At 43.9% G+C, this 18,312-nt stretch overlaps 1 protein-coding gene across 4 annotated transcripts; it reads left to right on the top strand.

Moving 5' to 3' along the window:
* Positions 1-2,060: 2,060 nt before the first annotated feature.
* On the top strand, positions 2,061-16,495 carry SLC25A15 (solute carrier family 25 member 15). 4 transcript variants are annotated; one of them, XM_031615904.2, is made up of 8 exons: positions 2,061-2,590; positions 3,121-3,228; positions 5,166-5,295; positions 8,862-9,120; positions 13,660-13,797; positions 14,115-14,284; positions 15,270-15,428; positions 16,313-16,495. In XM_031615904.2, the coding sequence occupies exons 3-8, from the start codon at positions 5,241-5,243 to the stop codon at positions 16,435-16,437; spliced, it is 906 nt and encodes a 301-aa protein (XP_031471764.1). In that variant the 5' UTR covers positions 2,061-2,590; positions 3,121-3,228; positions 5,166-5,240; the 3' UTR covers positions 16,438-16,495. The 4 variants fall into 4 exon arrangements, with proteins under 4 accessions (XP_031471764.1, XP_089988702.1, XP_031471767.1 ...); XM_090132576.1 differs by having other exon boundaries at positions 2,164-2,181; XM_031615907.2 differs by lacking the exon at positions 2,061-2,590 and adding an exon at positions 2,623-2,756.
* The last annotated feature ends 1,817 nt before the right edge of the window (positions 16,496-18,312 follow it).

Raw genomic sequence — 18,312 nt, 5'->3', positions numbered from 1 at the left:
AAACATCCCTCCTAAATACATGGTACAAAGTTGTTCCCAGACTTTCACTTCATCAATTGCAACCTACAACAATCCAACTCTGTTCTTTTACTTGCAGCATTCCTTCAGTAGTCAGATTGCCATCACTTGTATAAGGCCTGAAATGCAGAAACAATCTTACTTTTGCTCCTTGTGCAACCCTCACGTGGCACTGTATGGCTTGATTCACTTCTACATATAATTGGGTGAGTTTTGGTGATCTCATTTATGTAGCTTCTGCTGCTATTCCAGGAGGACACTTTAGAAAAGCTGATGTTCATTTACTTGGATGAACTAAGGAAACGCAAACTGGTTTCTAGGGAATAAATGATTTGCCTGTGATTGACTGGAGATGGGCCCACGAGCTAGGACACTGGGATCCTGCAGAATGGAAATGAGCGCATTTTGCAAGGAAACCCTCGCAGAAGTTACCGTTGGGCTTTATAAAAAGGAGTGCAAGTAACACAGAGAACCACATGGTGGCATTGTGCTCCTTGCAGCTCTGCATTTCACAGCTCTGAATTCCCACGCAGTATCTCCAGTACTTTGTATCTTTCATGCTGTGTGCCAAACATATCCCACCAGGATTAGGGGTCTGAACAAGCATAAAATCACAGGATGGCTTAGGTTGGAAGGGACCTTAAAACACACTCAGTCCCAGCCCATGCCATGGGCAGTGCCACGCAGCAGCTCAAGCTGTCCAGGGCCCCATCCAATCTGGCCTTGAGTGCCTCCAGGAATGGGGCACTCATAGCTTCTCTGTGTAGCTGTGCCAGGGCCTCACCACCTCTGAGTAAAAAATTTATTCCGAACATCTAATCTAAATGTCCCTTCTTTTAGTGTAAAGCCATTCTCCCTTGTCCTATCATTACCAGTCCACACAAAAAGTCAGCCCCCTCCTGCTTGTAAGCTCTTTTTAAGTCTTGGAAGGCTACAGTGAGGTCTTTCCCAGAACAATCATCCTGAAATACCCAAGATCTGATGATGGAGCTGACAAACAGCAACTGCAGGCAACATGTATTTCTAATGGCAAATTAGTCACTGTCCCCACTGTGGTAGGCATTAGATATTTTTCACCAATTGGATATCCCAACAGCACTTCAGTTCTACTAAAAAAAAAAAAAAGTCAACACAGCTGAAAATTCCCTGCAATTAAACAGTAATCTGTTGCAGATCATTTGAGATGCACAATTAACCTGCTGTCACTAAATGGTTACCAAAGACCCGGCTATTATTTCTACTCTCAAGTAAAAAATTCACAATTTGGTAAGTCTGCTCTTCTTTAATAATTGCCACATTTTGAAGATTAGCTCTAAATCATTTTCTTTGCTTTGGTCTCTCAAAACAGGAGCAGTTTTATTGAGGCGAAAACACTGTGGATCTAAGCTGGAATACATAGGTCTGTGTGTCTCAAGGCATGGAAATACATGTGGGCTGTACTGTGCCCTATTGTTTTCAGCTTGGCACTGCTTCCGAAGAGCCTGACTGTAGGCATTTCAATTAATTCTCAACCGAAAGGAGGAAAAGGAGCTTTGCATGGTTTCAGTGGAAGGAAGTGATGTTAGCCCTCCCCATGGTTGCTTGAACCATTATATTCCACCTCATATTCCCAAAAATTTAGAAGCATTAAAGGGCCATCTTAGCTTAGGATAAGTCATTTGTTGACCTGCAGCAAACTGCTGATGGATGTCTGTCCATATTCAATATGCCACTGGCTTGCATGTGCAAGCATAGCTGGAGCTGTCAGACTTCAGAACAGGCACATCTTTCAGCTTGCATTTCCACAATCATTTGTGTATTAATTAACACATGTGAAATGGATGGGGAATTTCGTATTTTAGCAAAGAGGTAACAACCTTTTTTTTTTTTTTTTTTTAACTGCTACACAAACAAAGGCCACAGGATAATTTCCCTTCTCCTGGTCTGTTTCAACGATAAACGTGCCAAATACTGCAAACAAGCAGGAAACCAAAACACGTCCTGCTCAAGCACGTGCCTGGTAGTTCCCAGGGAAATAACTCTGTCTTATCTCTGGGTAATTAATTCATAGCTCAGTGCCATTTTTTTTTTTTTTTTTTTTTTAAGGGAGATGGAATAAAGCTGACAAAAGATGACCGTAGGATGACGCCCTGCGTGACCCAGATAGCAGGATGCTGCCTGGCGGTGCGCACACAGCAGGAGCACAGCTCCACCAGCCCGCCGCTCCCCTCCATCCTTCCCCACCACGTGGAGGCACGTGGCGTCCCGCAGCTCCCGGATCCGGGGGCCGGCACGAGGGATGATGCTCCGGGCCCCGCAACCTCCCCGCTGTGGGAGGCGTCCCCCGCCGTTCGTGCTCTCCCCGGGGACCCCAAGGCTCCATTCCCAGGCCCTACCGACGCGTGAAGCGGAGCCGCGAGCAAACGCGGCCGCGGCCGCACGACAGAGGGCGCGGGGAAGGCAGCCGGGGGCGCCGCGTCCCGCCCACCGCCCGCCCGGCCCGCGCCTTCCCGGGACCGCGGGGGGCCGTGCCGCCTTCCCCGGCCGCCTATATAGGGGGGCGGCGGCGGCGGCGGGGCGGTTGGGCGCTGCGGTGAGTGGCGGCGGCCGGGGGGCGGGCCGGCCTTGTCCGCTTCCCAGCGCTTGGGGCGGGAGGCGGAGGAGGCGCGGAGCGGAGCGGAGCGGGCCCTGGGCGGCAGCCGGCTCCCCGCGGCCTGCAGCGCCGGGCGGACCCGGGGTTCGGCTCGGAGCGGCGGCGGGTGCGGGCTTCCTCCGTTCTTCCTTCCGTTCCTCCTTCCGTTCCTCCCCTCGTCCCGGGCGCGCCGGAGCTCTGCTGCTCCGCGCGGATTGATGTCGGAGGGAAGGGGCTGGTTGCCGCCTGGTTGCCGTTCACGTGCTCCCTTCCACGCCGGTTGGCTGGCGATGAGCAGCCGCCGCAGCCTGCCGGGGCTGGGCACGGGGCGTCCCGCCGCGCGCGGGGCCGCTCTGACCTTGGCAGGGAATCCCGATGTCACCTCCTGCCTTCGGAGCTCCTCCGGGCCGGCTGTGGGGAGGTGACGCGTGTGGGACGAGGGTGAAGGCCCTGCGGATCTGTTGAGCTCGCTGATGCTTCTGTGTTTGCAGGTCCGAGCTCTGGGTTTGCTGTAGAAGTGGCAGAGCAGTCGTTAACTCGGCATGTCCGCCAGCAGTTTGTAATAGGATCGTGTAATCACAAAGGCGACACAGGAGTGGGTACGTACACGCGTAATAACTGCAGTTTTGACTACTCTTAAGTCTTCTGAAAGTGGCAGTGTGCTCTTAGTAATCACGGGCTCGTAGAACTTTCATACTCTCACGTACGTCTTTGTTTTTCCTTTTACTGCCAAGCATTCGGTGGCATGTGCTGCTCCGGGGACTGGCACAAGCTGATAGCGCTCAGCGTGATGCCTTCTGCTGAAGGCAGGTGGTGGTTGCTCGCTGGTAATTCCCTTCATTCAGAGGCTGCCCCACTGATCTGCCTTTCTGCGCTTTCTCCAAGTGAGAAGCAATGCTGTGGAGTGCTGTGTGAACGCTAATGAGATGTGCAGGATAATGAGTGCAGCTTGGTCCTCGAGCATCTGCTTTGGAATGAACATCAAGCTTGTTGCGTGATCAGCAGCGAAACAGTGCACACAGAATGGACCAGGTTGGAAGGGACTTCAAGGATCATGAAACTCAAACCCCCCTGCTGAATGCAGGGCCGCCAACCTCCTCGTTTAATACTAAACCAGGCTGCCCAGGGTCCCATCCATCCTGGTCTTGAACACCTCCAGGGATGGGGCATCCACAACCTCTCTGGGCAGCCTGTGCCAGCACTAATCTGTAACCACAGAAATACTAAATATCGGTGTCATTTATTACAAAATCAAGATTTGTTTTGTTTTGTTTTAACCTTTTTTTTTTTTTTTTTTTTTTGTTGATTCACATAATGCATCTCAACAGATGAAATATGTGAATTCACTGAGTGACACTTTCTTAAGCTCTGTGAATAACAAACGTGTTCAGAGACAGGTTTCCTTAAAGCTTTGTTTCTACTTGAATGCCCATGCTTGTAACAAAGGGGGTGTAAAAAGGATGTTTTGTACGGTGTCTTTTGTAAGTCTTCCAACGTGACTTACAGGAAGTTGTATTTTCACTTTATTTTACTCAGGAATATGGTTTGGGTAACAACAGACTTCAAAAGAAGCACCACAGTGGGTAGAAGAATAGAAAATACTGTTTACTCTGTGTGAAGACAAGCTTACCAGTCAAGGAGAGACTGATTCATGTGTGTGCTAGTGTTTTTTGAAGACCCATGCAGCTTCTTTGACAGTAGCACCAGCCAAGTGCCTAGCTCAGCAACATGATTCTGAAACAGTGGGAGCTCTTTGGCTCACTGTTATTACTTCAAATTACTCCAAATGAGCAGGCTTGTCTTAACAGCTCACCCAGGGAAATTACCTTGCTGCGAGCTTGAAAACTGAATTCTTTTGAATGTTTTCTTTGAAACTTGCCTTTGTATTTCTGCTTTCCAGTTGCCTTCCTGAGAGATGAGCTGTAGTTCTTATTTTACTTTATAATATGTAGTTGTGTAAGGACTTGCACTGGGAACGTGTCAGCTGGACCAGCTGGACGCAATTCTAGATATTTGTATTCATTGTTTTCCACTTCTTCTGAGAGTCACATAGAAATACATGTGTGCCTGTATCTGTACGATCGTGCATGTAGTTTTTGAGCTGCTGTTCACTGTAAGTAGAACAGTTTTGCAATCTATTTTGTTTTATAGCCAGGGAGCCAAGACAAGTAGTTATTCCTGCTGGTTGGCATTGGGCACCTGATGGAGACGCTGCTTCTGTAATCAGCAGAAAGGTAGTAGTCAACAGTGTTCCCTGGAGGTACTCTTTCTCTTTGTGTGAGAGATCCAAGAGTTCTAGAAACTGGAAAGCAGAAATAAGCTGAAGCTAAGTGGTGATACTCCAGAGGGCTTGCCTAATATGGCAGAAGTCATCAAAATACAGGTTCGCTACGTTTCAGTTGAGCTCTGGGGATAAGCATTCTCTGTTCCCAACTACCTTGAAACAAGCTGAGTAGAAACTAAAGCATCCATGTGATGTTCTTGCCTGTCAATTATTGTTGTGAACTGTGTGTGCTTCGTCTCACTTTTCCCTCAGGAGGAAAATATCTTAACACCCTCCAGGAATCTGGAGACTTTTCACTCTGCAATAATCAATAAACAAGTGTGAAGCATGAGGATCAACTCTGCTCTTCAGGCTGCTATTGACCTCACAGCAGGAGCTGCAGGTAATGCTGAGGAACAGTTGATAAGTGCTTAAGAGCAATTTCCCACTGCTTGGAGAAGTGGGGGGGTTAGGAGGGGGAACACTCATCTTCTGTATTTTAAGGATACGGAAGTAAAACAGCTGACCTTGGCTGGCAGAAGAAGTTGCATTGTCCCTGATGTTACTGTGCTGGTGATGTGCTGGTGGACTCATTTGTGGTGGAAGGGACCTCTATAGGTTGTCTTGTCCAACTCCCTAACAGTGAACAGGGACATCCACAGCTGCATCCATGGCTGAGGGATGAACATTTTTTAACTTACCTGGGAAAGCAGTCTTTGAGATTCTAAGTTTCATCTCTGGGCGACATAGAAAGAGCTATGTAGCAAAGCTTTTGTTTTTGGGGCAGGCTAAGCTACAGAGAGCTACTAGTTTCTCATAGAAGCTTATGTGATACCCAGGACTGATTAAATATTGGGATAGAATAGTTAATTTGGTAATGCTTACAGTGAAAAAACTGAAGGAAGAGTTTATCTAAAGTGCTGTTATAACTGTTTTAAACAAACTCATCTTTTTTGCCCATACTATATCTATTGCAGTCATTCCTTTTATGACAGTGTTAATGGTGTTAAGTGTAGTTATTAGAGGTCATTTGCCAGAGTGGAGTAAACCTCAGTCCACTGAGAAGGCAAAGAGTAATTTACAATAAGAGTTCAGTGTATCACCTTCATAAAGCGTTTGGTCTTCCAACACATTTTGCCAGTGCTTTGTTAGTTTTTGCATGATGCTAAGGCGAGGTAACACTCTGTTTCACTGTGAGAGAAGACTTTTTACTATTATTCCTTTATTGCCTCAGGAAAATCTATTTCTCTTAATCTGTTCACACTCATTGTTTTATATTTTTGTTGTTTTGGGGTTCGTTTGCTTAGTTTTGCTTTTGTAGGAAATGAGAGGTGAAGGTGTTGTTTTAAAGAGTAGCTGACAGCTGCTTTATTTTCCATGGTAGCAACTTGTTATCTGTGCAATTCTTGACAGTTTTACTGATGTTCCTTGGTTCTTAACTGGGAGATGTGATTTGCTTTTCTTTCCAGGACTTCAGCTAGAGAATACTGTTCTTAATTAACATCCAGGGCAGTGGAGCACTCTGACTTCTTGGGTTGAAGCCTTGTCTCTTCTTGGCTACTACAAGAGCTGAAAGCTAGCATTAGCTCAGGAATCTGCCTGGTGCTGCTCTCATGCAGGCAAAATGCATGCACTTGGGGTTTGCCCATTTTGTTTTTTTCCTGTTGTTTTGATTTTTGTGATTGTGTTTGTTTTTTTTTTTTTCCTCCAACAGAGATGAGATAGTCTTAAAACTTTCAATGTCATTCTTTCTTATGGTATTGTTCTCCTTCTTTCAGATAGGATGAAGAAATTCAGACCTTTTTTTTCAGTATGATTTCAGAGTTCTTAAATCATTGTTCTTTGGTTTTCTTTGCAACTTCAGTAGTAATGGATGGTTCTGCCTGAGTATTTATTTCCCATATTTTTTGCACATACTTGCTCAGTATTGCCTATGTTCACTGGCTGTGCCTGTTACTGTTGTACGTGTCTTTGCACCCTTTAGGAAGTGTATTTAACAAGGCAAACAGCTTGTTCCTGAGCAAATGCATAACCTGATTTTACCTTCCTCTACAAATAGTCTCGACTAGCTGATAAGTAGTGCTGTTCTGGGGCAAGTAAATTGTGAGCAGTAATAAATCAGTCGTTTATGTGCCTGTGGGTCATAGTCCTCTGGCTAGGATCCGAGCTGCCTCTAATCACTTCTTAAAGCAGGACTCTTCTCACCATGCTGCAGTTACTCTTAGGACCACACTTGCCTAAGCTTTCAAGCAAGGTTTTTGCATGTTTGTTTTTACAGACATCCTGCTGCTGACTGGAAGAAATTTTTTTCCTTAATATTTGAGATATTAACCAGGACTTTTTGTCTTGAGGTTACAAAGTTCATTGTTGTACTTGATTGGGCTTCTTATGCCTTCTCCAAAGATGCTGTGAGAAGAGCACTTTCTTTTTTTAGAACAACCATTCAGTCAACTCCCAATTCTCCAGCTTTGGATTCTCAAAGCCATCGCTGATTATTTTGGTCTTCTTCCAACAGCCATTATTTTATGACCTGTATATTTTAGGTCTGCCCTTACACAGGAACCTAACACTTGTCCTGGAAATACCTTTCTTGGCTTTCCTGCAAGTGGCATTTGCTGAGCCTTTCCAGAGTTCTGTTCCACTTATCATCTGAGGCTTACATGGCTGTTACTGTTCCTTGGTTATCCCTCCCAGAGCAGGCAGCTCTTCATGCTTCCCTGTATGACTTACTCTGAAACTTGCAGTGATCCATGTGGTTGAGAATCAGGTTTTGTGAGAGCTGGGTTCCTAAATTCTTAGAGGCCCAAAATGCGTTTTTGCAGAGGAACAGCATTAAGTGTGTTTACAAAGAGTAAAATGGGTTGGGAATCACCCTGGTTTAACAAGCATTTGCTTACTCTTTGTTTCTCTTCTTAGAAGAAAAATAACTGCTTACATACACACTTGTTTTTACTTCAGTGTCTTGAGCTGGATTTACAGATAAGTATTTCAGTTCAACAATAAAGAAAAAAACACCATCTTGTTCATCTGCCCTCTTTAGGGCACATTTATGTCAATGGTACTATATTGAAAGGTCAGTTTCTGTTGTAGGATGGTCCTTTCTTTTTAACAGCAAAGTCCTATAACAGACACCTATCATGTGCTTCCTGTTAGCTGTCAGCTCCCAACAGGTTGCTACCAATGTACTCCTGTAATTCTTATTGAAATAATTTGTAATTTTTTCTGTAGACTACTGAATTGAGTTGAACTTCACAGAAGAATATTATAGTGAGGGCAAAGTGATTATTGACAACACCAATGGAAATATCTCACAAGTTTGTAGGGTATTGACCTTGCAGTTCAGTTTGGAAAAGATAACAGCTTGCCCTCTTGCCCTTTTTAACTTCTCCTGGATGCACTGTTCCAATATATAGGAGTACAAGTAAAGAAATTTAATCTGAAGTTTTGAAGGGGAGGACTTGCAACTTTGGCTCTCAATTTATAATGAGTCATCAGTTTTTAGCACTCTCAGCAGTGCCCCTCATGTCCTGGAGGGGCCTGCCTCACCTGATTACAATTCATTCAGTTTTGTTATTGCTGGAACACAGAATCAGATACCTTCTGATCCACTGCATTAATAAGTGAAAAAATTGCTTTTTAACTCATCACAAATGCCTTGATTGCCAAAGAATAGTTCTAATTCAGTATTCCCTTATAGAACTAACTAATTTAGATGTTTACTTAATTCAGTAGAGACATTCTTACTGAGAATCAAGCTATTAGTCTTTTTATGCATGATTTTTTTTTCTCAGGTGACTAAGTTCACCACTGACAATAGATGCTAGTGTGCTAAATTTAGTGCAGTTGTCTTTTCCTGCAGAGAACTGATTCGTCTTTGCTTTCTGCATGACTTTGCTAGCAATATTTGTGTGCAGACCCTTCAGTTGTGATAACCTTCAGTCACCCTCTTAACTTCCACTGCTTGCTTAGGTGGGACAGCCTGCGTGGTGACTGGCCAGCCCTTCGACACAGCAAAGGTGAAGATGCAGACGTTCCCTGACATGTACAAAGGAATTGTTGACTGTTTTGTGAAAACCTACAAACAAGTGGGATTTCGAGGCTTCTACAAGGGGACCACACCTGCTCTGGTAGCCAACATTGCAGAGAACTCTGTTCTTTTCATGTGCTATGGGTTCTGCCAACAAATTGTACGAAAAATTGTTGGAGTAGACAGGAAAACAAAGCTCAGGTTAGTAACAGCAGCTCTGTTTTGTATTTAAAACAAATGGGGGGGGGGGAGAGGGGAATTACAGAACTGCTATTTGCAAACATTTTTTAGGTGCAGCTGGTATCCCAGGTATCTTTCTGCCAACAATACAGTGTAGTGTGTTTTGAAATGTAGATTTTCATGCTAGAATATGGTGTCTTACTATGTCAAGAGACATCTCATGGCTGAAGCTGACTGGTTTAGATATTCACAACTCAGCTGAAATGTTCAAGACCTGGAACACTTTACCAAAGAACTGAGCATTGCAACTTACAATTCCCAAGCTGTTCTGATTGTACAGGGGAGGTAATGGTTCCTCTTATAGGGAAACATACTGAGGGGAAAGAATGCTCTTTTATTTAATGGTTTTGTTGGTTTTATTTTTCTCTTCAAGTTTCAAAGGCTTCAACATAATATTGATTAGACCAGAGGATCCTTTAAGCACAATGTGTTGTCTACAGCACTGGCAATAAATGGTTGCCTAATGAATGAGAAAGAAGAGAGAAAATATTTAATGCTTCCTGAGTCCTGTCAGTTTGTGTACTTAGCTTAGAGGATTTCTTGATCCTGATGTGATTTTTTTTTATTTTTTTTTTTTAATCAGTGATTTTGGATCTCTTTCAAAGTACTTGTTCAGTCGCCCCTTGAGTTCTTATAAGGTCCTGCACCAGGTGACAATTATTAGTTGTGTAACTGGAAGAGATGGGAAGCAGCTGGTGCTCAGCCACTTTCTCCAGATCATTTGGATCTCGTAGATATCTGTCTGGATTTTCTAGATTTCTATTTCTCTGAGCCTCTCCTCTCACCCAAGCTTCTTTGTAGGTAGAAGCCTTCCTGGTGAGTGAACAATCAAAGCTGTTCCTTTAGCTGTCCTAGCTGCCTCTCTCTGAAACTACTATAGTGCCAAAGCATCTGGGTTTTAAGCTCATGAGACCAGAGCTGTGCAGAAAATTCAGTGTGAACAAGCCATGGATTTATGCACTGGCATAATGATGACAATCTCCTTCTAGCTAGGATGGCTTTTATCCAGGTGTCCCAATTCCAGCAGTCTGCATGCCTCACTCTTAAGCATCTCTCAAGCTGTGTCTTTGGTTCAGCAGTGAGAATAAGTGCACCTTCTTCATCTCTGTGCTGCCCCACTGTGTATAAAAGACTTCTTACAGCATTCCTAGCTCCATTTATTCCAAGATGCAAGGCTGAGCCTCATTCAGCTTTTTATTAATAGCTTTGTTCTGCCATCTGTCAATTGGCATCTCCAGAAGTAGCTGGGGGAGGTCATGATTTTGTTTTAGATCTGACATGGATAGTTACCTGAGTGAAGCCTCTCCCAGCTGTCTAAAAATGGTGTTACATTTTGTGTTCTCTGCTGCCCATGTTAAGTTGTGCTATATCATAATACTAAGGCCTCATAGGAGCAAATATGAGATGCTGAAACGTATCTAATGTGTTCCACCAATTCTCACTTTAGAAGAGCCAAGAAGCATTTATATTATCCCATTGGGATGGGGATGGGGGGTAGAAGCTGAGGTGGATGTCTTCCAGATGAGACAGATAAACAACTACAGCTCCTCCACTGCCTTTGCTGTTTAAAAAATGTTCTGCTGTCTTACCCTGAAACAGAAAACTTTTAAAAGCACAAAATGAAGTGAACCTGACCTTATATTTACCAAAGCAGTTGCTACCTTTGTTTGGTTTTGTTTTTGTTTAGCTTTTTGGTAGTATGTCCAAATGGCTTGGAAGTAAGCTTTCCTGCCTGTGTTCAGGGGTACCCTGGTCAGAACACTTACTTACAAGGACACTTGCAAAATCACAGTTTCTCCAGTTGAAGAAATACATGCCACTGATGCACAAGTCAAAAAGAAAACAAAATGCTGAATTCCAGTTCTCTTTAAGTATCCATTAAGTCCAACCAAACTGATCTCATCCCATGCTAAAGTCTAAACTGAGGCACCTATTGTTCTTGTTCACCTCAGTTTGACTTTCTTAGTACGTGACAAGTCATCTTAAGTAGATTACTTTCTTTGCAAAACAAGGAAAAAACCATTAGTAGAAGCAGCAGCAGTGTTAAAGAGTGGACAGATCTTGTTCCCATGCTGTGTATTCGAAACTTTCCAGAAAAAATACTGAATTATTCATTTTGAGTTGAGAGGGAACTTGAACAGGATTCAAGGCTTATCATTTGTGCCTTGAGGGTCCTATGTTGAAGACCAAAGCCTAGACAGCAGGCCTCACTAAGCTGTTGTACGTAGAATTAAATATCAGGACAGGCAGAAGTGGGAGATACCTGAATTATGGCAAAGTCTTGTACCAGCTCTTCACATGTGTCAGAACTCTCTTTAAGTCTGATAACGTCTAGGGTTTTTTTTCCCACTGAAAGAGGGGAAACTACTTTAGCATGCAGTTAGGAGGCACCTCTTCCATTTTTCCATATCCTGATTCTTTGTTGTTGCCTTGTTTTAGCTCATTGCTGAATGGGTACAGGGCTCAGCCACACAGTTTGCTTTTACTTTGCCTTGTTCTGTCTTGTCCTGGAGTGGATTTCTTCTCAGGTCCTTATTATCAAACTGTGTGTGCTGCAGGGGGATTATGTGACCAGTGTTGTCATTCCGTATTTACTTCATGTTACTTAATTGCTGCTCTGTAAAATTGACTTCTTTCAGTCTGATTGTTCTTGTCATTGCCATATCTGAATACGTCAGAAGCTTTATCTCATGTTGTGATTTAGGTTTCACAATGCTTCTGTGGGCTGAGAAGTTGCAGCTTTAATCTCTGATGCTGTGGGTTTGTAGAATCAGTTACAGGGCAGATGTCTCCTTTGTGTGGAAAGAGGTTCTGTGCAGCAGTAAGGCCAGTCCCTGCTGTACTGCTCCCCAGGTTCTGAAAGAAGGGAGAAGCCCTGCTTGCTTTTCTGCACTGTTGACCAGAAAATTCTTTAATATCCTTATCAGTGGGGTTGGATGGCACCAAGCTGTGGGGTGTGGTAGACAACAGCAGAGAGACAAGATGCCATCCAGAGGGATCTAGACAGGCTCCAGCAGTGAGCCCAGGAGAAGAACCTCATGAGGTTCAATGAATTCAAGTGTAGGATTTTGCACCTGGGTCAAGACAACATCCATTAACAATACAAGCTTGGGGATGAGAGTATTGAGCACAGCCCTGCTGTAAAGGACCAGAGGGTACTGGTAGATGGGAAGTAGGACATGAGCCAGCAGAGTGCCCTCAGCCCAGAAAGCCAACTGTATCCTGGGCTGCAGCAAAAGCAGTTTGGCCAGCAGAGTGAGAGAGAAATCCTACCCCTATGCTCTGCTCTGTGAGACCTCACCTGGAGTGCTGCATCCAGATGTGGAGTCCTCAGTGCAGCAGAGACATGGACTTGTTGGAGTGTGTCCAGGGGAGGGCCACAAAAATGATCCAAGGGATGAAACACCTCTCCTACAAGGACAGCCTGAGAGAGCTGGGGCTGTTCAGACTGGAGAAGAGAAGGCTGTGAGGTGACCTGAGAGTTGCCTTTTAGTCACTATAGGAGAGCTATGGAAAAGAAGGGGACAGACTCTTTAGCAGGGTTTGTGGTGACAGAACAAGGGGAAATGGCTTCAAGCTCAAAGAGGGTAGATACAGGTTGGATATAAGGAAAAAGTCTTTTACAGTGAGGGTGTTGAGGCACTGGAACAGCCTCCCATCCCTGGAGACTTTCAGGTCTAGGCTGGATCAGGCCCTGGGCAACCTGATCTAGCTGTGGTGTCCCTGTTCACTACAGGGCAGTTGGACTAGGTGACCTTTAAAGATTCCTTTTAACTCTAAGGATTCTCTAATTCTATCCAGCATACCTCTGCAGGAGCCTGTTCAGATATATTGTAAAGCAGTGCAATCCTGGAGTGCCAGCCTCTGATTCCTGGCAGCTCACCAGTGTATTCTTTGCAATATGGTTAAGATCACCACCGAGTCCCAGATGTGTAATGCTGTGAGTTCAACGCTTGCAGTGCTGTCTTATTCAGTAGCATGGTTTATGTTTGTCTGCACTGTCTCCAATTCACGTGGTTGCATTTGTGGCAGCACATCTGTTGTGGTCCACTCTGCCTTAGTTTCAGACTTGTAGCATCTCCCACCAAAATCCTTTATTATTACTGGCAAGGTGAATTTGAGAACAGGGATACCTACTTAGTGCAGTTACCTACTTAGGGCAGTTATTGCTCATACTCTCTTTGCAGCTGTAATAAGTCGCCAAAAGCTATGCAGCAAACTCTCCAGCCCATTTTGCTAAATCAAAAAAGGGTGAAGGTTGCACCATGTCTTTTCAGGTGTCAAAAGGATGTATTTGAGGTGGATATGAAAATGGGATGAGTTTTGTTATCCGTCTCCATACTTCACACTACCATTTCTCCTCCACTGAGGCCCCTTCCCCAAGGCTGTCCTTCAGTCTGTCGATAACATTTAGGATGCACATTTGGATGCTGCCTGTCAGTACACGGCTGTGCTACATTGAAGGTGGCACTCAGAGCTTTGTGCCTTCCTCTCTTGCAGTGACCTACAGAACGCTGCTGCGGGCTCCTTCGCCTCTGCCTTTGCCACGCTTGTTCTGTGCCCCACAGAGCTGGTGAAGTGCCGGCTGCAGGCCATGCACGAAATGCAGTTGTCGGGAAAGATAATGCAGGGACAGAAGTAAGTATTGGTCACGTTCAGTGCCTCTGAGTCCCTTGTATGCGTGTTTATTGTTTTTAATTGTCATCTCAGCAGTGCCACGCTGGTAACGTGGTGTTAGCTAGAGAAGAGCTGTGATGGGTGGGTCATGGCCCATGCCTGGAGACCCCACAGGCACTGGTAAAGATGGTGCCAAGGACAGACTCTAGGCAGGACCCAGTTCTAAGTTTTATGTGGGTCCTGTTCTCTGCGCACTCGTCTAACTCTTAATCATTTCTTTTCCATGATCTTCTTATTGAGTCATTAAGCATCACTAACTGGTTCAATCTCTCCCTCAGTACAGTTTGGTCAGTAGTGAAGAGCGTTATCCAAAAGGATGGACCCCTCGGGTTTTACCGTGGCCTGTCGAGCACTTTGCTGAGAGAAGTCCCCGGCTATTTCTTCTTCTTTGGGGGGTATGAACTGAGCCGGACGTTCTTTGCCTCTGGGAGATCAAAAGATGAATTGGGTACGGTGCCCTTTTCCTGGTGGATTCCAGCATGCTGTCATGGGGCTCATAAGGGAGGGCGTGTATCTGCACAGCAGATATAAAACAAAGGGAACTGGATATACAGAATGCAGAGATCTGCACTTTGTGCATAAACTGTAATCAGTTACTGAAATCATCCTCTTCTAATGAAGCAGGATGCACTGTAAATGGAAAACATGCAGTAAGGTAACAGTAATATTGCAGAACTTTTAGACCACTGTGTAACACCTCTGAACTATTTATTTTCAGGGGCTGTTTGGAATAAGATTTGAAGTCTTCTGCAGCACTGCACTGTACAAATAAATGTATGCTGACCTGTAGAGGTCATTACAGTGACAGTAAGAGAACACATTAAAACTCTACATTAAGAAATGAGGAGATGCCAACAGAATAGAGATTGTCTCCTCCTCAAAGACTGAACAATAATACTTTGTCTTGATGGGACAAACTTGATGGTAGAACTTGATGGTTCTACTTCAGCTGTGTGTATTCTAAACGCTGTTGTTGCAAAATATTCATTAAAATGTGTGAAACACAAAGTGAGTTTGCATCATGAAAAATGACTGATCACATAATAACTTCACCGTGCCAAGTAAAACTCTGTAAGGTGATCAGCGTCACCATGTGGTGTTTCTCTTAACTGTTTCATAATTAACACTGGAAAGTGATTAAAGGTGTGAAAGGAGTGGAGTTAATTTGGTTAATAGTCAAAACAGAGCTTTGAGCTATGCTTTCTTAGCATGGCCAATAAACTAAAAGGCATTCCTTTGTAACCTTTGAGCTTCTGGCTAGACCTGCAACATAGCAGTGGCTTAAAATTAACTTAGAGCTTTCTGAGGGAGCAGAAACTGGTCTTCTTTTGTGAGATCCTCTCTGTTCTCTTTAACTTCTGTAGTTGAAATAATGCAATGTGAATGCTGCAAATGTTTTGTGGTATGCCTAAAAGCTCATTTCTTAACCCTAGGTCCCATTCCTTTGCTGCTCAGCGGAGGTTTTGGAGGCAGCTGTCTGTGGATTGCTGTGTATCCAGTGGACTGTGTCAAATCTAGAATTCAGGTTCTTTCAATGGCTGGAAAGCAGACGGGCTTCATGGGGACGTTTGTAACTGTTGTGAGAACTGAAGGTGAGTGTGCAGGAGATTGAGAGAATCTGTAGGGCTACGGATTCAAACCTATTCTCTTCAGCACCAAAAGCTGCTTAATAAACCGTGTCTGTTTATACTGTGTTAGAGACTTTCAGTTTCTAGCAGAACTATTGTTGCTTCTCCTAGTTTGAGAATCTTGGATTCTAGAAGTTGAGACCTACTTCATTCTGCTCTGCTTGTTGAGTCAGGAAACAATTCCCTTAAAGCTAACAAAAGCTGATTAAGCATTAAAAGCAGGCAAGTAAATTTCATTACTTATGCATAAAACCTGAAGGAAGCAGTAAAGTAGAAGAAGTGTGCTGAAATTACCTCTAGAAGTTGATTTATGGCTGACTGCAGGCTGTTTGATAAATCAGTCTGATCTAGACTGGCAACTTGGAGATTCCAGAGAGGATATGCTTAAGTAGAAAAGACCTGTAGCACACACTCCAGAAGCTGGTGTAAGAACATAAATGGAAGTAGATGTGATTCCTGACCTTGTTACTGGGGAAGATAGTCAGCAGAGCAGGGGTATTATGTGGCTCAAAGGTAGCCCTGCCCTTCTTTCTGCCAGCTGCGGTACTGCTGCTAGGAACTGCATCCTCTAGTGACAAAGATAAGCTTCTGAAGACTCCATTATGCCTGAGGTGTGTCTCATGTAAGCACCTAAAGTTAAAAAGCCAAGCTCGTGTTATTACTATAAGATGCTCCTGCATCAGTATCCAGCAGCTCTCTAGTTAACTGCTACAGCAAAGACTTCAGTTGTGTGGCTGCGTGTACATGTGCAGAACTGTAACTGAAGTGCCCTTGAAAGCTGAAAGCATAGGAGTTGATGCTAAAAGGCATTATAATGAATTGCTAACCAGCTGTAATTTCATTTCCAGGTGTACTTGCCTTGTATTCTGGACTAAAGCCAACTATGATCCGTGCATTCCTGGCCAATGGGGCACTGTTCCTTGCCTATGAGTACAGCCGGAAACTTATGATGAAACAGATAGATTCTTACTGATACCTTCTAGCAAACAGAACAACCCTTCAAATAAATGATCAAAGCCCGTAGGACTCAACATGATCTGAGAGCATTACCAGATCACTGACCTGATTTTAGGAACTCAATTCCAGTTTAGGATTTGTAATCTTTTAAATTCAAATGATTTTTATGGAGAGCTATACGTGCTTCTTGAATTGAACTGGCAGGACTATCTCCATCTTGCAGATTCTGCACTGGGTTTGCTACACATCATAAATGTCTTTTCCTGCCTGTAATGGTGCTAAAGAGACACATTGGTTTTTAATGTTACAGGCAGAACAGGCTGTGATTTGTTTAAGAAAAGCACTGCTTTAGAGCTTGTGCTGTGACTGCTACATTTCCCATTTCCTGCTAGCAATATCTGATTCTAAGTAATTCCAGTTTTGTCTAATCTTCCTGAGTGTGGCTCTCATTTTCTAGCTCCCATCCACCCTATGACTTTCAGTGATCATTGCAGCTGGTTCATCTTGCATACTCTGACACACTGATGGCCTTACTGAAGCTTTCACCCCCTACTTTTACTGTCCTATGACTTAGAACTGAGATAGGGTTGCATTTGAGATAAAATATGAAGTTTCTGGATGTAAGGAGACAAGGCAGCATTTATGACAGTTGTTTGCTGCAGGCAGTGCTGAAGTATTATAAATATCACTGAATTAAACTAACATAGGAGGTGCTTGTTCATAGCATAGAGCTGTAACATGCAAGCTCACAGCTTGGTCTGTGTGCTTGAAGGACAGGAAGCTAAAGAGGAACAAAAAGCCAGAGCCAAGTTCTTGAAGACAGCTGACACCATGGGCTTTAGTTTATTTCAACTGGAGTCCTGCCACATGTGCCACTTGCTGCAGCTCTTCAGCTGAGTGGAAAGCACTTGTCTTAGGCCTGAAGGGCACATCTTTCTTGTGGTGTTTGCTTAAATATGCAACTTAAGGCCAGGTAGAGTTACCCAAAATGAGATTGTAGCACCTGCTTTTCTAGTTGCTTTCTTCCTTTTCTTTAAAAAGCAGCCTACTGCCAAGCCTGGACAAAGACAAAGCAAATCTCAATACAGTGCAGTTCATAAATCAAACCTGGAGTTGTTGAGAGAGATATTACCTATGTGATGGTGTGACATGCTCACCCTTTGGACACAGCCACTCTCTTGGCTAGCAGCACTTTGACACATCACATAGAAATTAGCAACTTTTATTACAGCAACAGGAACATGCCAGTAAGTGACAGTTTCATGCTACAGCCTGTTTCATAGCTCCAGAAAGAAGAAAATCATAGCTCCAGAAAGAAGAAAAAGCTGTAGACAAACATCTCAGTGCCTCTTGTGATAGAGCCAGAGGACACTCAAATGAGCTACAAATCTCTGATGGAAGGTGGTTACTTCAGCCTTCAGGAGCAGTGCACACCACTCCCACACAAGGGGCAGTTACAAACAGTGCATGGCTGAAAAGGCTGTAGTGCCTATTGCACCACTTTACCTCAACTCATTGGTACATGTGGCAGTATCACTACACAAAGTCAGTTCTTTAGCAAGGAGCTTATGGCAAAGGCTTGAATAATTCAGGTATAAGGGTAGGATTTCAAGAGTCCTAAGCTTTCTGAAGTTGTTTATCCAAGAGAAATAATATCAAATGTCATGATTATTTCAACTGCATACAAAGATAACAGAATCCATACCAGGGGAATACTGAAATCTCTTTCTTAGATTTGTCTTTAGTTTCATTTTATAAAACTCAATTGCAGAATTAAAAAAAAAAAAAAAAACGAGTTCCAGAACCACTGACAGGAGGAGGTTGGTGACAGGAACAGATGTGCATTCTGAGAGTTTACCTTTCAGAGTTGAACCAAGCAGGGACTTCTACA

This window comes from Phasianus colchicus, chromosome 1 (assembly GCF_987193195.1).
Source record: "Phasianus colchicus chromosome 1, bPhaCol1.hap1.1, whole genome shotgun sequence".
Classification (NCBI taxonomy): Eukaryota; Metazoa; Chordata; class Aves; order Galliformes; family Phasianidae; genus Phasianus; species Phasianus colchicus.
This window is presented reverse-complemented; position numbering and strand designations above follow the sequence as displayed.